At 43.0% G+C, this 19,004-nt stretch overlaps 1 protein-coding gene across 2 annotated transcripts in view; it reads left to right on the forward strand.

The window, feature by feature from the left end:
- The window catches only part of BBS2 (Bardet-Biedl syndrome 2), a 43,964-nt gene that overhangs the window by 23,038 nt on the left and 1,922 nt on the right, over positions 1-19,004 (forward strand). Inside the window, exons 10-16 of one of the 2 annotated variants that reach the window (XM_087971679.1) lie at positions 998-1,145; positions 3,167-3,338; positions 6,031-6,160; positions 7,807-7,938; positions 12,542-12,679; positions 15,569-15,681; positions 17,190-17,338. In XM_087971679.1, the coding sequence (XP_087827805.1) occupies positions 998-1,145; positions 3,167-3,338; positions 6,031-6,160; positions 7,807-7,938; positions 12,542-12,679; positions 15,569-15,681; positions 17,190-17,338 (982 nt within the window). The remainder of the gene's footprint in view (positions 1-997; positions 1,146-3,166; positions 3,339-6,030; positions 6,161-7,806; positions 7,939-12,541; positions 12,680-15,568; positions 15,682-17,189; positions 17,339-19,004) is intronic. The other variant, XM_087971680.1, reaches the window with a different exon arrangement.

Raw genomic sequence — 19,004 nt, forward strand, 5'->3', positions numbered from 1 at the left:
GATAGATAGAGAAAGAGAGGTAGAATAGAGAGATAGAAAGAAAGATAGATAGAATAGAATAGATAGATGGAGGGAGAGAGATAGAAAGATAGGATAGATGGAACAGATATATAGAGAAAGAGGTAGAATAGATAGAAAGAAAGAGATAGGATAGATAGATAGAATAGATAGATAGAATAGATCGAGGGTCTTCAAACTTGGCAAGTTTAAGACTGGTGGACTTCAACTCCCAGAATTCCTGAGCTAACATGGAGGAGGAATTCTGGGAGTTGAACTTCACAAGTCTTCAAGCTGTCAAATTTGGAGATCCCTGCTCTACAAGTTCAGGACTTAAAACTCAACTTCTTACTTTATTTTGTCCTTATTCTATTTTGCTGGGGAAGAATTATGATTAAACAACAAGAGCAGAAATACGTTTTTCTCCTCTCTGTAAATTAGGAATATTGAGAGAAAGCAGCAATTGGCATTATGTCATAAGAAATTTCATTGTCTTTGGTAGGTAACATTTTGTCAAGTTACTGCAATTACAGGTAGTCCTCAACTTACGACCACAATTGAGCTTAACATTTCTGTTATGTGAAACATTTGTTAAGTGAGTTTTGCCCCAGTTCTACGACCTTTCTTGCCACAGATGTTAAGTGAATCACAAGCAGTTGATAAGTTAGTATCCTGGTTGTTAAGTGAATCTGCTTCTCCACTGACTTTGCTCATCAGGAAGACACAAAAGGGGATTGCACAACCCGGGAACACAGCGACAGTCATAAATATAAACCAGTTGCCAAGCAGCTGAATTTTGATCACGTGATCACGAGGATGCTGCAGTGGTGGTAAGCGTGAAAAAACACACATCCAAAGTCACTTTTATCAGTGTCGTCGTAACTTTGAACGGTCACTCAATGAACTGTTGTAAGTTGAGGACTACCTGCAGTGGAGCCGATTGTTTGTCTTTCTATACACTGTCCAGTGTTTTGACCAAGGCCTGCATTTTGTTTTAAAGCAGGTGGAACTGAACACGCAGGTCAACGAGATGGATGGGCAAAGGGGTGTGATCCCGGCAAACACACAGCTCCAGACTGCGTTTTCTGTCAATCTGGGATCAGAAAACGAATCTGCTCATGTAGAACTCTGCATATCCACATCCAATGGTAAGTCAGGATTAGCAGCCAAAATGTGTTGGTACAGGCTCAGTACGTATCAGAGGTGGTCTTCAGCCGGTTCTGACCAGTTCTGGAGAACCGGAAGCGGAAATTTCGAGTAGTTGGGGGAAAACCAGCAAACGCCGCCTCTGACTGGCCCCGCCAACCCCCTCTATTCTCTGCCTCCCAATGAGTCCCAGCTGATCGGCTGGGTCTCCTTTGGTTGCCCTGCCCAGGAGAACAGAGCTGGAAAGCAGGTTAATGGGGTGGGTAGGGAATGGGGATTTTGCAGTATCCTTCCCCTGCCATGCCCACCAAGCCACTCCCACCAAGCCACCACAAAACCGGTAGTAAAAAAAATTGAATCCCACCACTGGGTACATATGTATAATTTTTTGGCTGTGAGCACCTGAGGAAGATGCTTTTTCGATCTGACTCGGACATTTCCACCTTTCACTGATCTCTTGGGCCAGAGGAATGCACCTATGATGAGGTTGTTGTCAAGGTTCCAAGTAATACAGCCATAGCAAACAGAACCCCGAGACAGGTAGGTTCTTCAAAGAATAGCTTTATTTCGATATGTCATATTGGCACAGATCTGGTGAAAACCGACTTTGAATGTTCCTGCGGTTTTCCACCTAATTAAAAGTAAAAGTTTTCCCCTTCCCCAAACAATGTCACATGGTCCAATCCAGGTGCTGTCCGATCGCTTGGTAACTTCACTCCTCCTCTCTTCAGCCACCTGTGGGAATGAACTTGGTTCCCAGCGGAAACTATTTTATTTTGGCTACAAAACTCCAGTTATCTCTACTCCCCCCTCATCTTCATTATGGCAACGTTGAAGCCTGAAAGATGGCCTCAGTTAGGCTAGCTTCAGAGTTGACAGTTGTTCTGTATGAAGAATAAGGTAAAGGTTCCCCTTGCACATGCGTGGTAATCGTTTCCGGCTCTGGGGGGCGGTGCTCATCTCCGTTTCAAAGCCAAAGAGCCAGCGCTGTCCAAAGACGTCTCCGTGGTCATGTGGCCGGCAGGACTAAACGCTTTCGAAGGGGCATGGAACGCTGTTCCCTTCCCACCAAAAGGGTCCCTATTTTTCTACTTGCATTTTTAACATGCTTTCGAACTGCTAAGGTTGGCAGAAGCTGGGACAAGGAACGGGAGCTCACTCCATTACACGGCGCTAGGGATTCGAACCGCTGAGCTGCTGACCTTTCTGATCGACGATCTCAGCGTCTTAGCCACTGAGCCACCGTGTCCCCCTGTATGAAGAATAGTTGACACTTAAAGTTTAAGGTTTAGCATCTAAAGGCAACAGGTTAACCTGAGCAGATCCATGGGGCCTGAGACCCTAGAGAGTGTGGAGAGAAGAGCAACAAAGATGATAGAGGGTTTGGAGGCTAAATTGTATGATGAACAGTTTAGGGAGCTAGGTATGTCTAGTCTAGCAAAGAGAATGATTATACTTGAGGGGCTGTCACAGAGAAGAGGGGATTCACTTACTCCCCAAGGCACCAGAGGGCAGGGCAGGGAGTCATGGGTGGAAGTTTATCAAAGAGAGATCCAACCTGGAATTAAGGACAAACTTTCTAACAGGGAGGACAATTAACCAGTGGAATAGCTTGTCTCCAGAAGTTGTGGGTGCTTCATCACTGGAGGTTTTCAAGAAGAGATTGGACAACCATTTGACCTGCATGATATAAAGTCTCCTTCCTTGAGCAGGGGGTGGGCCTAGAAGACCTCTGAGGTCCCCTTCCAGCTCTATGATTCTATGTTCATAGTAAACTTGAGGCCACAAGTGAAATATCTGTTCGATTGCTTTTGGTGGCGGCAGCAGTGATGGTTTTGGCTTCTTTTCTGTTCCATCTGTCATCCTGGAGAATAGCTTTTAAACAGAATAGATGTCTTAATATTCTTAATCTTGCTTAACAACCGTAATGGGCGGGCTCCATCACGGTCATAGGTTGAGGACTAACCTCCATTAGAACCTTCAAAACTCACAAAAAGAGGGACTGTCTTTGTTTTCATTTAAGACACGATTATCCGGGCGGTGCTGATTTTTGCCGAAGGCATCTTTGAGAACGAGAGCCACGTGATCCACCCCACTCCTCAGAACCTCTCGAGCAGCATAAAAATCCCACTCTCCCCCCCGAAAGACGTCCCGGTGGAGCTGAACATCAAAGCCCTTGTTGGCTACAAGAAGAGGTGAGACGGCTTGGCAGGTTTCCCATCCGCTGCCTTTTCCCAACCCCTTTGATTGGACTCAAAGCCTTTTTTTTGCTCTTGGGCTTTTATTAGAGAAACGGGGACCCTCAATTATGTGGGAGCAGTCGGGAAAATCCCAATGCAGAGAGAAATATCTCCGATTGGATAAGCCCTCAGGCAGGTTTTTGAGTCAGCAAGCGCCAGCATTTTGCATTCAGCAAGTTTTGCTTTTTTTTAATGCTTTGAAGGAACGAATGCTGTATATCGGTTTATAGATTTTTTTTTGTTTGGTTCTTCTTCTGTTCAATCATGTCTGACTCTCAGAGGCTGCCTGGGCAGGTCCCTGCAGTTTTTCAGAAGTGGTTTGCCATTGGTTCCTTCCTAGGGCTGGAAGAAAGTGACAGGCCCATGGTTCCAGGGCTGACTTTGTGCCCAAAGGCTGGACTGGAACTCACGGCCTCCTGGTTCCTAGCTTGATGCCTTAACCACTATACCAGACTTGCCTTTCTAACATAAGCTAAACTTGTCTCAATAGATTTGGGCACGGAAGTAGTTTTCTAGTGCTTCTTTCCTCAGACAGAATGACTGTCCTAGGTCACCCAGTTGGCTTTGTGCCTAAGGCAGATCTAGAACTCCCAGTGTCCTGGTTTTTAACCTGATGCTTTCACCATTATACCAAACCTGCTCATTTATAGATATTGCAGAGCTAGAATCTTTAGACCAGTGGCCCCCAACCTTTTTTGTGCCACGGCCCGGTACCAGCATCACAAAAAGATCCGCGGCCCGGTACCGGCATCAGCACACATGGCAAGGCGAGCCGAGCGACCAGCCAGCCAGCCGTCCCCCGCTTCTCCCCGCCACCTTCAACTCCTCCTTTGTACCTTTGTCGATGGGCTTCGGGACGGTCGCTCAGCTCGCCTTGCCGTGGGTGCTTAAAGAATCCTCGCACCTTAGTTTTGTTCGAAGCTGCCCCCCCCCTTCGATGAAACTAAGGCGCGAGGATTCCTTCAGGACCCAAACGCCGCTTTCCAACCGGAAAAGCTCACTGGAAGCACTTTCTCATCAAAACAAGATGGCGGCGCCCAGCAAACCGGCGGCCTGGTAGAAAATGTTCCATGGACCGGTACTGGTCCGCGGCCCGGTGGTTGGGGACCCCTGCTTTAGACCATTCATGGCGTGCAAATGGGTCGAGACTCATATTTGGCTTTTCTTGGTAAAGGAAATAAGCACATCTGTGCAAGCAGCTAAATTATGCAACAGAGTATTCTTTCTACATCAGTTCTTGGATCTCCCTCCCTCATAATGGGTCTAATGGTAGTCAGAAAGGCTGGAATTTGGTCAGAAGGATCTTGTAGAGAAATTCTTCATGACCTAGAATATTACACTAGTAAGAATTCCTAAGAATCATGGATGGAAACTGATCAAGGAGAGATTCAACCTGGAAATAAGGAGAAATTTTCTGGCAGTGAGAGCAATCAACCCCATGGAACAGAAGCTGCCTTCGTAAGTTGTGGGAGCTTCATCCCTGGAGGCTTTCAAGAAGACACTGGACTGCCATCTGTTAGAAATGGTGTAGGGTCTCCTGCTTTGATGGGGGTTGGACTAGATGACCTATAAGGTCCCTTCCAACTCTGTTAATTTGTTAAATACACTCCTCATCTCAGATGTATATTATCTGATATTATCATATATTCTCTAAAAGTGAAAGATTTTGGAAATGACAGATGGGGAATATATATACAGTATATGGATAAAAGTTAAAAGTTGAATGCAGCCACTCAGTTAGACTGCTCAGCATATTTCCACTTGTCTTCCCTATCTGTCATTTCCATTTTTTTAAAAAAATTCGGGAGTATCCAGGTAAGTAAAAAAAGGCCCTTCCACAGTTAAAACAGTTGCCCCCTTCCAAATCTTGCCTTTAAATGAAAATCTAATTTGAACTCAATAGTCTTCCATGCAGAGGTATAAAGTGTTCTGTGGGGGGGTTTTTTCTTCCATTTGCACGTGTATGCATATTTTTTAGCCCAGTCTTGCCAATAGAAGGAAGAATGAGGCATGCAGAATATTAGGGGATTTGTAAGAGTTGGAACAACTCCTAATTCTTAGCAGGAAGAGAAGGTAGATAAAGGAGCTGCAAAGTAATGAAACTACATCCCCTCGTTTCCATCTGAAAATCTCTAGCTGTCCCTGGGCCTAGAATGTACTCACCTCTTTTAAACATCTACATAAGGGGTCCCCAAACTTGGCAACTTTTAAAATTTGTAGACTTCAACTCCCAGAATTCTGGCTGGAGAATTCTGGGAGTTGAAGTCCACAAGTCTTAAAAGTTGTCAAGTTTGGAGACCTTTGATCTCATAAGACCATTCACTCCTAAGACCAAGAAACTTTTTAAACAAGAGTTTATAGTCCCAGCGACACCATATATTCCAGAAAAGTACTTTATAGCCTCCTTAAGTAGTCTGGGGCAATGGGCACATGAGAGTTATTTTACATAGCAAGAGGGACAGAACACCAAAAAAGAGAAAATAAAATGGAAGTGATCATAGGTGTTCATCCTGTGAATGTGAAACGAGTGTCAGGGTCAGGGCATCGTGGAGAGAACCAAAGCTTGCCTAGATGGCCTTCACTAGAAGGCAAATGATTAGGAGTCCATTGTTCAGCGCCTTGATTATTTTGTGTCATGCTTTCCCAGCACACAGTTCCATGTTTTTGAGCTGTCCCGGCAGCTCCCTCGCTTCTCGATGTATGCACTGTGCAGACCGGACTCTGCGACCAGGCCTCTGAGCTTTGTAAAATTCACTCTGGGCGAGAAGGTGCAGATGGTAAGTCTTCTTTCTTTCTTTCTTTCTTTCTTTCTTTCTTTCTTTCTTTCTTTCTTTCTTTCTTTCTTTCTTTCTTTCTTTCTTTCTTTCTTTCTTTCTTTCTTTTCTTCTTCCTTCTTTCCTTCCTTCTCATTCCTTCCTTCCTTCCTTCCTTCCCCTCCCTCCCTCGTTTCCTTCCTTCCTTCCTCCCTCCCCCCTTCTCCTTCCTTCCTTCCTTCCTTCCTTCCTTCCTTCCTTCCTTCCTTCCTTCCTTCCTTCCTTCCTTCCTTCCTTCCTTCCTTCCTTCCTTCCTTCCTTCCTTCCTTCCTTCCTTCCCTCCCTCCCTCCCTCCCTTGTTTCCTTCCTTCCTTCCTCCCTTCCCCTCCCCTTTCTCTCTCTCTCTCTCTTTCCATCCGGGTTATAGTAAATGCTTTTGTATAGTAGTAGTTCAATTCCGCAGTGTAGTGTTTAAATACTTGCTTTCTAAGGTAAGGGTTGCAATGATGTGCCTGGTGCCGCCATTAACCAACAGCCGTTTCAGAGAATTTTTTTAGATGCTTCTACTGCTTGTTAGAAGGGACGCGGTGGCTCAGTGGCTAAGACACTGAGCCTGTCGATCAGAAAGGTCGGCAGTTTGGCGGTTCAAATCCCTAGCGCCGCGTCACAGAGTGAGCTCCTGTTCCTTTTCCCAGCTTCTGCCAACCTAGCAGTTTGAAAGCATGTAAAAAAAAACGCAAGTAGAAAAATAGGGGACCCCTTTGATGGGTAGACAACACCATTTTGTGCACCTCCGAAGGCGTTTAGTCCTGCCAGCCACATGACCACAGAGACGTCTTTGGACAGTGCTGGCTCTTCGGCTTTGAAAGGGAGATGAGCACCGCCCCCTAGAGCCGGAAACAACAAGCACGTATTATGTGCAGAGGGGAACCTTTGCTTTTACCCCTTACTGCTTGTTAAGCAAAGCTTTTAGCTGAGGGGGTGGGGAGAGGGTGAATGGGGTGGGGAACTGGGGACAAAGAGACACACAGACCTAAGGAGAAGGATCTGAGGTGGAGTGGAGGCAATCCAGCTTTGAATCTTAAGATGGTAAAAGGAAGCAGTAAATACGGTAGTCCTCGACTTACAACTACAACTGAACCCAGAATTGCTGTTGTCAAGCGCTACTTTGGCTAAGTGAATTCTGCCTCTTGTTACAACCTTTCGTGCCTCAGTTGTTAAGTGAATCACTGCAGTTGCTAAGTTAGTAAAATGGTTGTTAAACGAATCTTGGCTTCCCTATTGACTTTGCTTTAGCAGAAGGTCGCAAAAGATGATCATATGACCCCGGGACAGACGAGCTGTCATTGCAACCGTCATAAATGTGAGTCGGTTTCCAAGCGTCTGAACTTTGATCGTGGGGAGGCTGCAACAGTCAAAAGTGTGAAAAAGGGTCGTAAGTCACTTTGGTCAGTGCTGTTGTAACTGAATAGTGACTAATCATATGGTTGTAAGTTGAGGACTACCTGCAGCGCCTTCTTATTTCTGAGATGTCTTGATAACTGCAGGTGCGTCCTTGACATGTCTGGGGCATCAGCTGCAAATCCCCAGAAACATATCAGGACGTTGCAATCTTGTTTTCCACCCACTCTTGTTCTCAAAACTCACACCGTGCGGATTTATGCTTCAAGGGCGTTGTGTGGCTAAAACAAAATTTCCTGTTGCCTGAGGATGTGGAGATGCAGAACGAGTGGCTGGAGGTCTGCTTCACCTCCCTGCGCGACACAGGACAGCTGTACGTCCGGATGAATTCCGGCGGAGAGGTACTCTTTTGCTTGTCTCATTTATGTTGCAGTTAGCCTGGGAAATAAGCCCTTCCCTGGTCTCCAGTTTTCATTTTGGGATACTGGTTTATCATAAACAATGAGTGCAGGTACTTGTGGACCGAGAGCATTTGCACCAAAGACAAATTCCTTGGATGTCCATTCACACTTGGCCAATAAAGAATTCTATTCTATTCTATTCTATTCTATTCTATTCTATTCTATTCTATTCTATTCTATTCTATTCTATTCTATTCTATTCTATTCTATTCTATTCCATTCCATTCCATTCCATCCCATCCCATCCCATCCCATCCCATCCCATCCCATCTCTATTCTATTTCTTCTGAATTCCATTCCATTCTTTTTCTATTCTATTTCTACTCTGTTCTGTTTTCTATTTTATTCTATTCTATTTTCTATTCTATTCTATTCTATTTTCTATTCTATTCTATTTTCTATTCTATTCTCTATCCCATTCCTTCCCATCCCATCCCATTCTATTTAAATTCTATTCCTATATCCTTCTATTCTATTGTACCCTATGACTATTATTAAGTGTTGTACCTGATGATTCTTGACTCTTGATGAATGTGCTTTACGTGCACTGGGAGTATTTGCACCAAGACAAATTCCTGTGTGTCCAATCACACTTGCCAATAAAGAATTCTGTTCTGTTCTGTTCTATTCTATTCTATTCTATTCTATTCTATTCTATTCTATTCTATTCTATTCTATTCTATTCTATTCTATTCTATTTTATTCCATTCCATTCCATTCCATCCCATCCCATCCCATCCCATCCCATCTCTATTCTATTTCTTCTGAATTCCATTCCATTCTTTTTTCTATTCTATTTTCTACTCTGTTCTGTTTTCTATTTTATTCTATTCTATTTTCTATTCTATTCTATTTTCTATTCTATTCTATTTTCTATTCTATTCTCTATCCCATTCCTTCCCATCCCATCCCATTCTATTTAAATTCTATTCCTATATCCTTCTATTCTATTGTACCCTATGACTATTATTAAGTGTTGTACCTGATGATTCTTGACTCTTGATGAATGTGTCTTTTCTTTTATGTGCACTGAGAGTATTTGCACCAAGACAAATTCCTTGTGTGTCCAATCACACTTGGCCAATAAAGAATTCTGTTCTGTTCTGTTCTATTCTATTCTATTCTATTCTATTCTATTCTATTCTATTCTATTCTATTCTATTCTATTCTATTCTATTTGCAAAGTATTGCAGTTCCTTTGATTAAGGTGTTACTATATGGATGTCTCTGGAGATTCTCAACTACCCACGTCATGGTTGCTCCAAAGGTGCTTTTCACCTGAATCAGAGAGCAAATGGGGGTGGAACTTTCTTGGGATTGCTCAAAGGACAGGAGTTAGGTGATATGGTATCCCACCCCCTCTGTTGAGAGGCCGTTCAGTTTTAACACGGATGATCGAGTTGCCTTTTGGAGGTGTGGACTTATATATAATGTTACTAGCTGAATACTTGTGCTTTGGTATGAAACTATGTGGTCGGGCTTAGTTTTTTGGGAGGAAAATAAGGGAAAAAAATTGGGCCTCTGCCTACCAGCATCCATCAGTATTCATCTGGCTAGTATCCTGTCAGTATGTGAGAGAGTTGAGGGCTGTTTGGAAACAAGGAGACAGCAAGGAGCCTGGGTGTGGCTTAGCTCAACTGTTCTGTACTAAAGCCACTTGCTGCTGTGAAACTAGAACTGAAACAGAAATTCTTCTCCTCTGCTTGTGTTTTGCACTTGGAAGAGATTTCTTTTCAGGTGGGGAAGGAGAGTAGAACTCCTTAGCATCAGAGCATGCTAATAATAATAATATAGGAAATACTAATGCTCTGATAGTCATTTTGAAAAATCCTTTCTTAGTGAGCCCCTAGAAGCCAAAAGGAACATATGTGCCAAATTTCAAGTTTGTAGGCTTTACGGTTCTGGGGATTTTGTGATGATGCGTGAGTGGTATTTTGCTTTTATATATATATAGATTGGCTATGGTCTCTTCTTCTTGTGTAAACTTTGGGATTTTTGAAGTGTGTTACTGGAATAAGGCAACAAGGATTTAACTTTGAAGCACATTTGTTCTCATGCAAGATTATTGTCAATGGATGGGTTACCATGATCATGAAAACAACTAGTCGTTTTTCCTCTGTCTCTTGAAACTCTTTATTACATTGTGCTTATATTTAAGTAATTTTCTGTATATCCCAGTCTCTTGGTTCTAAAGATAGCTTACATGAAACCTGCCCTTACTTAGTCTTCTATGTTTCTTCAGAATGTTTCTTCAGTATGGTTTTGTTTTTTTAGAGCAGGGGTGTCCAACCTTGGCAACTTTAAGACTTGTGGACTGGCTGGGCAGTTCTGGGAGCTGAAGTCCACAAGTCCAAGGTTGGACACGCCTGTCTTAGACTAAGGAAGTTCTCCATAGCACTCAATGGCTATTAGTAATGAACAGTCTCTGTTTCTCATCAGCTTTGTAGATCCAGGGCAGCTGTCGTAAGCTATTCCATGTTAGTTTCCTCACAAAACATTTGCATTCGGAGGGCGGAGCTGGCGTCACGACGATACGGCATGCGCTCTTGGAGGTCTGAGATCGCTGCCGATATCTTTGCTCCTGGACGGTCCTATCGGATCTAAACCGTCCCTAAGAGACGGTGAAAGTGAAGAGCGCATCCTGTTGATCCCAGGGATACTGCAAAGTCCCTGGTAGATCCAGGTGAAGCTCTTCTTGCCAGCGGCAAAGAGGCAGCCATTAAAGCTGCTGAAGTTGGGATAGCTCCGAAACGGAAGAGAGCAGAAAGAGAGAGTGTGCCGGTTTGGTGAGAACTTTTTTTATTCTAAGATTTGAAAGGACACCCTAAGAAAAGAAAGAATCTGTAAAAGTTTTGACAGAAGTGATTAAGCGGCGATTTTAAACAGGAATGTCAAAGTAATGTTTTGTTTTGTTTTTTCTCATTGCTGGATCTTCTATACATGATCTTGTATTTTGAAACTGGACTGGTTTTTTCGTTTATATCTATTTTTTTCTTCTCCTTTTTGATTTTGTAATATTTTAGGCTAGAGGCTCTCTTTAGTTATTTCATTTTTTAAAAAATATCTTTTTCTTTTTTTTATTAATTCTTATTATATCCTGCTCGGAAAAGGAGGGGGAAAGTGAGAGCAATTTTCGTATCCTATAATATACAAAAAGAAACAAACAGTTAGATATGGTGAAATATTGAATGAAAAGGGTGAACTTAAATCTATGCAAAAACTAGAGGAACAAGATATAAAGATGAATTGGTTTTCATATGTGCAAATACATTCAAGGTATGATAAAGATTCTAAAACAGAAGGTTTCTATGATAAACTGACTGACTTAGATAAGATTTTGACAGGTACTGATGAAAAGGTGATTAAAAAATTGTATGGATATTTATTAGAAATTAAACTAGAAGAAGAACAAGTTAAAGAAACTATGATTGCTTGGGGGAAGAATTTTGGATATGGGATTGATTTAGAGAAATGGCAAAAATTGTGGTCTCAAAATTATAAAATGACAATGTCAACAGCATATAAAGAACATTTGTATAAGATGTTTTATAGGTGGCATTTCCCCCCGACAAGAATAGCAAGAATGTTCAAGAATAAATCCGAAAAATGTTGGAAATGTCATCAGACACCTGGCTCATATTACCATATGTGGTGGACTTGTGCGGATGCTAAAAAATACTGGACTAAAATCCACATGTGGTTGGAAAAAATGACAAAAAAACATATAGACTTGAAACCAGAGATATTTTATTGGGAATTTTACCTGAAATATATAGTAAAGACTTGAAATACCTGATTGTAAATGTATTAACAGCGGCTAGGATTGTATTTGCTAAAAACTGGAAAAATGAGAAAATACCATCACAGGAGGAAATCATTAAGAAAATATTGGAATGTTCTGAAATGAGTAGATTGACATTTGAAATTAGAGAACAAGAGGATAAACAATTTTATAAAATTTGGGATCTTTTCTATCAATGGTTAGACAATAAAGTACAGTAATGAATTATGTAGACTTTTCGAAAATAATAAATATACAAAGATGTACTTCTTTCTTATTATATCTACAAAATGATTTTAAGATAGATTTGGGATGGTAATATGAACTGTTATAAGATCTAAGTAAATTATGGTTATCTTGTAAAACATGAATGAATAAAAGTATAGTCAAATGATTGATTAATAATGATACTAAGGTATTCTTCACTATCGCCGTCTCTTCGGGACGGTTTAGGTCCGTTTGGACCGTCCAGGGGTGAAGATATCGGCTGCAATCTCAGACCTCCGAGATTGCATGCCGTATCATCGCGACGCCAGCTCCGCCCTGGAAGATAGGTTGATGTTTTTATGTTTTGTTTGTTTATGCTTGTTTTTAAAAACCAATAAAATTTGGAAAAAAAAAAACATTTGCATTCAAGGTTAGCACTTGGGTTATCCTAGTTTAGCTTCAGATGTGATGAGGTTCTTTAAGCATCAACTTCTTCCATTGTAATGAATGTGTCTGGGGCCAATCTGAGTTATTGTTTTTTCTTTTGGTTATTAGATCTCCATTATCACTGATAACATTGACCTGGCTGGTGACATCATCCAATCGATGGCTTCCTTTTGGGCAATTGAGGACTTACAGGTTGAAGCGGACTTCCCCATGTATTTTGATGAGGTGCACAAAGCTTTCATTGGGGTAAGTGAGCAAGGCTTCTTAAACATATCTGGGGTACCAGTAGAAGGGAACATCTGTAGCTCAAGGTTGAACAATGTGGTCCTTGGGGCTCTCTGAGCTTAGTTGTTTTCTTACAGACATTTGATGACCCAACTAAGTAACATCATCGGTGTTGGAAGGGAATGGGGTTTGGAGAAGGGAAAGGACTGCGGGGTCCTTGATGCTCTCTGAGCTTGGTTGTTTTCTTACAGATGTCTCATGGCCTAACTAGATAACATCATCAGTGCCAGAAGGGAGTGGAGTGCAGAGGAGGAGAAGGCAAGGAGGACAACTGGGGTCCTTAATACTCTTTGAACTTGCTTGCTTGCAGATGAACCACACATTCACTTGCACTGATGATGTTGCCTAGTTCGGCAAGGAAACATCTGCATCAGAGGTGGTATTCAGCAGGTTCTGACCAGTTCTGGCAGAACCAGTAGCGGAAATTTTGAGTAGTTTGGAGAACCGGCAAATACCACCTCTGACTGGAGATTTTAGAATATCCTTCCCCTGCCACGCCCACCAAGCCACGCCCACAGAACTGGTAGTAAAAACATTTGAATCCCACCACTGATCTGCATGCAATTAACAAAATCACAGAAAGCACCAAGAGCACCATATCTGAGATACCTCATTGTGATGGATTTGCATGGCTTAAATAAATTGGAATGGGCAGGAGCTAAAGAAATCCATGGATTTGGCAGGCCACAAGCAAGAGATGCTCTCAAGGGTTTTAAAATAGCAAACAGCACTTAACTGGTCTGTCTAGAACTTTCCTAAAGCAGCGCCAGACTCTCAATTATTTATCTTCCAGCAGAACAGACCATTTCATCTTAGAAAAGATTGCCTCTAATATGGCAGCACACAGGCCATCTCGTTGTTGTTTTACTGCTGGTGGGGTTTATGCTCCACTTCAGACAAAACTTGCAGCAGGAGAATTGAATTGCCAACCACTTTGCTTTTAGACTTGGTGATTCATTCAAACAAAATTACTTGCCTTGTCTGAATCTGAATTAGCCATCTGTGAGGTTTGTAGCACTTAGTGATTTTGCAAGCAGATGTCAGTGGAGACAGGTGGAGTCCCAGAACTCTAAAATCTCTAGGAAGTATTAAACCAGGGGGTACTTTGAATGTCTGCTTCAAGGAAGTGGTTCCATAACTTCAGGGATCGTAGGCAGGGCAGTCTCTCCCTGTTTCCAGAAAGCAAACATCTAATTGTCTTCTCTGGCAAACACATATATTATGGGTGTGCAATATCTGTAGCTCGGATGTAGGATGAGAGTGAAGGTTTGTTCTTGGGAACTTGTGGGTTGGTTTCCAAATGTTTTGTTGCCAGGCTAAGGTAACATCTTCAGCAGGGGGGTCAAACTCAAGACCTGGGGGCCAGATCCGGCCCACAGGGTGCTTTGATCTGGCCCATGGGACCACCCTGGAAGCAGCAAAGGACCAGCCTGCGGTGCCAATGTCAGCCAAAATGGAGCTTCGCAGGACACTGTCGCGGCCAAAAACAGACTTTGCGAGGGCTGTGAGCAGCCCTCCCAAGTTCTGTTTTTGCTGGCAGAGGATTGCAAGAAGCCATCACAGCTGAAAACGGAGCTCAGGAGCCCGTTTTCGCTGGCAGAGTCCTTGGGCCACCATAGCCCCCCCCCCCCCCGACAGGAGTGACGTCGAGCTGGCCACACCCCCCTCCCCAAGGTCAAAAACAACCCTGATGCAGCCCTCAGTGAAATCGAGTTTGACACCCCTGGTTTAGGGGATGTTCAGTGTCGGTGTTCTTCTATTTATAAGGACTTCAGGTGCGGGTGTATCAACCGAGAGTCTTGTGAATAAGGAGATTACATCAGGTCAGGGTCATTGGGAAGTGAACTGCTGGTGGTAGTGGTGGGGTTGTGTGAGTTGGCTGAGGTTCAGTGCTGTCTCTCATTGACTGCACGGTTGTGATAACCCGTGGCACAAAGGCAACACAGTCAAATAAGCAAGAAGCATCCCTTTATTATCTCCAACTTTGCCCCCAATGTCCAGGTTACCTTCGGCTGGAGAAAAAACTCTCCCAGGAACAGTCTTTAAGTGGAGGAAATTCAGTCCGAAAACCAAGTACATACAAACTGTAAATAAAAATCCACACAAATCACACTGTAGTAATTAACTTGACAGGGCAGGAGAAGGAATTGCAGACTTGAAAGTCCAGCAAAACACACACAGTTGGGAAGATGCCAGGAACCCAGATAAGCATTGACAATACCAGATAATTCAGAGTTTGCTCTCGACAACTTTGCTGTGCTCAGCTTTTTCTTTTTTATACTGTGTTCCCAGCTGCAGCTAAGGAAGGGAATCAGGGCCCTTTCCTACCCGTAAGCCAAGCAACTCACGTTGCTCCCTTCTCCATTCCTCCCTGCATGCCCTAGGATGAAGAGGGGGTGGGCCTGGGTCTTCCTTTGAACTCCCTCTCCCTTGTTCTACCTCTCCCCTGCTCTGCCCACCTGGACTTTGCCCTTCCCCAGTTTCCTCCACAGCCAACGGAGCCACACTCCCACTCCCTGTTAGCTGCTCGGACTCCCCCTCCAAATCAGATTCTGACAGGGGCATGATAGCGGTTGATTTGGATTCTGGGTGTGTGTGTGTCATAGGCTGGTTGTGGGTCAGTGTGTCTTTTGATGGAATTGCTTGGGGAGCACCAGGCTTCCATGGACTCACGAGCGTGGTGGGTTGCATTTAAAAACAGAAGAACACAGACACTGACATCCCATAAACTCCGCTGAAGATGTTACCTAGCCTAGTAAAGAAATATTGGGAAACCAACCCACAAGCTCGGAGAACGAACCTTCGCCCTCCTATTACCCATATTGAGTTGTAGGTGATTCTCTTCCACAGGTGGACAGTTCTCATTTGGTTTGTCAGAAGTTCACAGCCAACATGGCGGACAGCTCCAACTCCATCCGCAGCATGCTGGTTCGTGCAGAAGATTCCCGCCTCATGGGAGACTGGTGAGTGAGGAACACCGATTGATCAAAACACTGATCGATAGAACACCGATCGATCAGCGAGTATTGCGGGCTCAACCGGCAAAGGAAAGTAGGGTAGACTGTATCGGTTGGAAGAGCCCTTCATCCTGCAGTGGATAGGCAATGGCTAGAATGACGATGATGATGATGAAAGCAAAACTGCTACTTGAGTAAAACTAAAGGGGGATTGGAAGCAAACTTCAGATTCTCTATGGGGAAAAGCTCCTGAATGGAATTGCATTGAGACAGGTGCATGACACCTGACACAGGTAGTTCTTGCTTAGCGAGGGCCTCCTTTGTTTATTTTATTTTATTTAGTTTATTATCATTACACTCATGCAAGGAAATTAAATACCATCTTCAGTGTACATTATGACTGTGAAAATAAACACAAACACACATCCTTTACATTCTATACAATTGAATTGAAAACCCCCGATACTGCATTAATGTTGCACTATACAGAAGAATTCAACAGAGCTACTGCCCTGGGATAGAAGCTGATTTCCAGCCTTTTTTTTAAAAAAATAATAATTTATTCAACGTTTGTAAAATTAAAAACATGTATATACATTTTACAGCATTGTTTTGAGCAATACGCTTGTACTTTCCTTCCGATAGCGTGTTATACATTGTCATAATAACTCCTTCGTCCTTTTAAAGTCTATATATGCATACATATAGTTTATTTACATTTATTTACATGTCACCCTTATTTTCAAAATGTTACTGGGTCATCAGATATCACCTTTTCTTTAGCCAGTCGTACCAGATATCCCATGTTTTGTAATATTCACTGTCTTGATTATCTTTTAGTAGTTCAGTTAGTCTATCCATCTCGGCACATTCATGTATCATTGATTATCATGTTTTTTGAAGGGGTCGTAGCCAATTTCCAATTTTGAGCAAAACTTATTCTAGCTGCTGTTATAATATGCAGAATTAAGTATTGGTGCTTCTTTTTCATATTTGGCACTAACATGGAAATCTGATTTCCATCCTATTTGTGCTTGTTTTTATTGTCCTGTCCCATCTGCCAGATGGTCATAGTTCAAAAAAAGGGGGTGCCCAGGATGAGATGGATCTTTGAGAATGTTTTGAACTTTCTTAAGGCAGCGGGAGCTCTAAAGCTCTTCCAAAGGGGGTTAGGGTTAGGGTTGCAAATGTTGGAAAGGAAGTCACGATTGCCCTTAAGAGGTCTCTTTCCTCCAGAAACTCCAAACTGAAGCTCATAAAGGGGTGGGGGATGAGAAAATGCAGGACCCAGGAAGCTGCCAGGAGCATCACATACTAAAATGCCAAGAAGTGCACCTGTCCCAGAGCAGCCTACGTTGCCTTTCCACATCTGTTTCCAGAAGACCCAACATTGGCACTAACGAAAGTTTGAGGAAAGCTTGTCTTGGATTCATTGCAACTCAAATCCCAACAATTTAAAATAACTTTCAACAAGTTATTTGCTTATACTCTTAATTTTTTGTTCACCCTTGCAGGAAAAACATGAAAAAACGTTATAATGAACTGTATGACCTCAACAAGGATTTATTGTCTCAGTACAAGATTCGCTGCACCAATCACACGGAGCTTTTAAATAATCTCAAAGCAATAAATCAGGCCATCCAACGAGCAGGAAATCTCCGAGGTAGGGACCCCAAGGATTATTTCTCACATGTGTCATGTTACTTTGGAGCTTGAAAAGAAAAGCATATGGCTAAGTACAACTTGGAAAGACAACGGGAGTGAATTTTGAGCGGAGAGGCTCAATTCTTGAGCTTCTACTAGCGTTCAGCTGAATGCAGGGTAATATTTAAATTAGATTTCTTTAAAAAAATAGTCTTGCTGACATTTATATGCATTCGGCTGGAGGACTCAAGGGGAGCCAGGCCTCCATTTGAACCCGAGGAAAGCTTTCCTTGTGATCCGGTTCCCAAATAAAGGCTGTGTAGTTGTTTGAAGAGCTGAACTTACTTGCTTATGTTTAAACATAAGAGGGGAGGTACCAATGAAAGAGAACATTGGTAGCTCACTGTGGAATCCTTGGTGCTCTCTGAGCTTGGCTGAACTCCTGTAGACATTTCATGATCTAGTTGGGTAACCTCTTCAGTGCCCCATCAGGGCATCGATGATGTGGCCCAGTTGGGTCATAAAACATTATCAAGCAAACCACCAAGGTCAGAAAGTACCAAGGACTCTACAGATTACTATATTCCAGTAGAAGAGAACCTGTAGTTCAAGGTTGAAGTGTGGGGCCCTTGGTGCTCTCTGAGTTTGGTTGTTTCCTTGCAGACATTTCATTACCCAAACTAGGTAACATCATCAGTGCTAGAAGGGAGTGGAGGAGGAGGAGGAGGAGGAGGACAATGACTGTGGGAGCCTTGGTGCTCTTTGAGCTTGGTTGTTTCCTTGCAGACATTTCATTACCCAACTAGGTAACATCATCAGTGTTGGAAGAGAGGGGTGATTGCAGAGGGGAGGAGGAGGAGGAGGAAGACTTGGGGTCCTTCGTGCTCTCTGAGCTTGGTTGTTTTCTTCCAGACGTTTCATTACCCAGCTAGGAAACATCATCAGTGTGCTGCAAGAAAACAACCAAGATCAGAAAACACCAAAGATCTCACGGGAGGAAGGTGCTTCCTGGGTTATTGAAAGATAACAGGGGGAATGAAGATGCAGTTCAGATTGTTTATAACCGAAGAGGGGTGGGGGAAGGGGTCAATCCGAAAGCCATCGATAAAACCCTTGCTTTGCTTCTGGAAACAGTTACATGAGCATGCATTTGGTAATATTCCAAAAAGTAATGTTTTGGAAAGCATGAGCTTTTCTCCTAAGGCACAACCCCCTAGGAAAAACCCAAACTGTCACTGGGCTTTTCTTGAAGTGACACTTGACAAGAGGCACTTTGGGGATTATGTTGTCAAGGCATTCGTATTACATGCTACTAACTGCAATCTAGACTTTTGTCAACCTTAGCAACTTTAAGATGCGTGGGCTTCAACTCTCAGAATCCCCCAGCCAGCCATGCTGGCTGGGGGATTCTGAGAGTTAAAGCCCACGTATCTTGCATCTTAAAGTTGCCACGGTTGAGAAACACACCAAGGCCTTTAACCATACTAGCAAGGCTGGGTTAGGGAATTCTGGGAGTTGAACATCCACACCTTTTAAAAGTGGGACAAACCCTGATCTAGGTTACTTTGGCCCCGATTTGCAGCTGGGCAGAACTCAAGTCTTTCTTCTCTGGCAGGAAATAAAAAGCATGGCTCCCAAAGTGGCAAATGGTTTGATCCACCCTTTCTCCAAAATTATTGCAACGG

This window comes from Notechis scutatus, chromosome 9 (genome assembly GCF_049901735.1).
Source record: "Notechis scutatus isolate UNSWTSFEM ecotype Mainland chromosome 9, rNotScu1.2, whole genome shotgun sequence".
Classification (NCBI taxonomy): Eukaryota; Metazoa; Chordata; class Lepidosauria; order Squamata; family Elapidae; genus Notechis; species Notechis scutatus.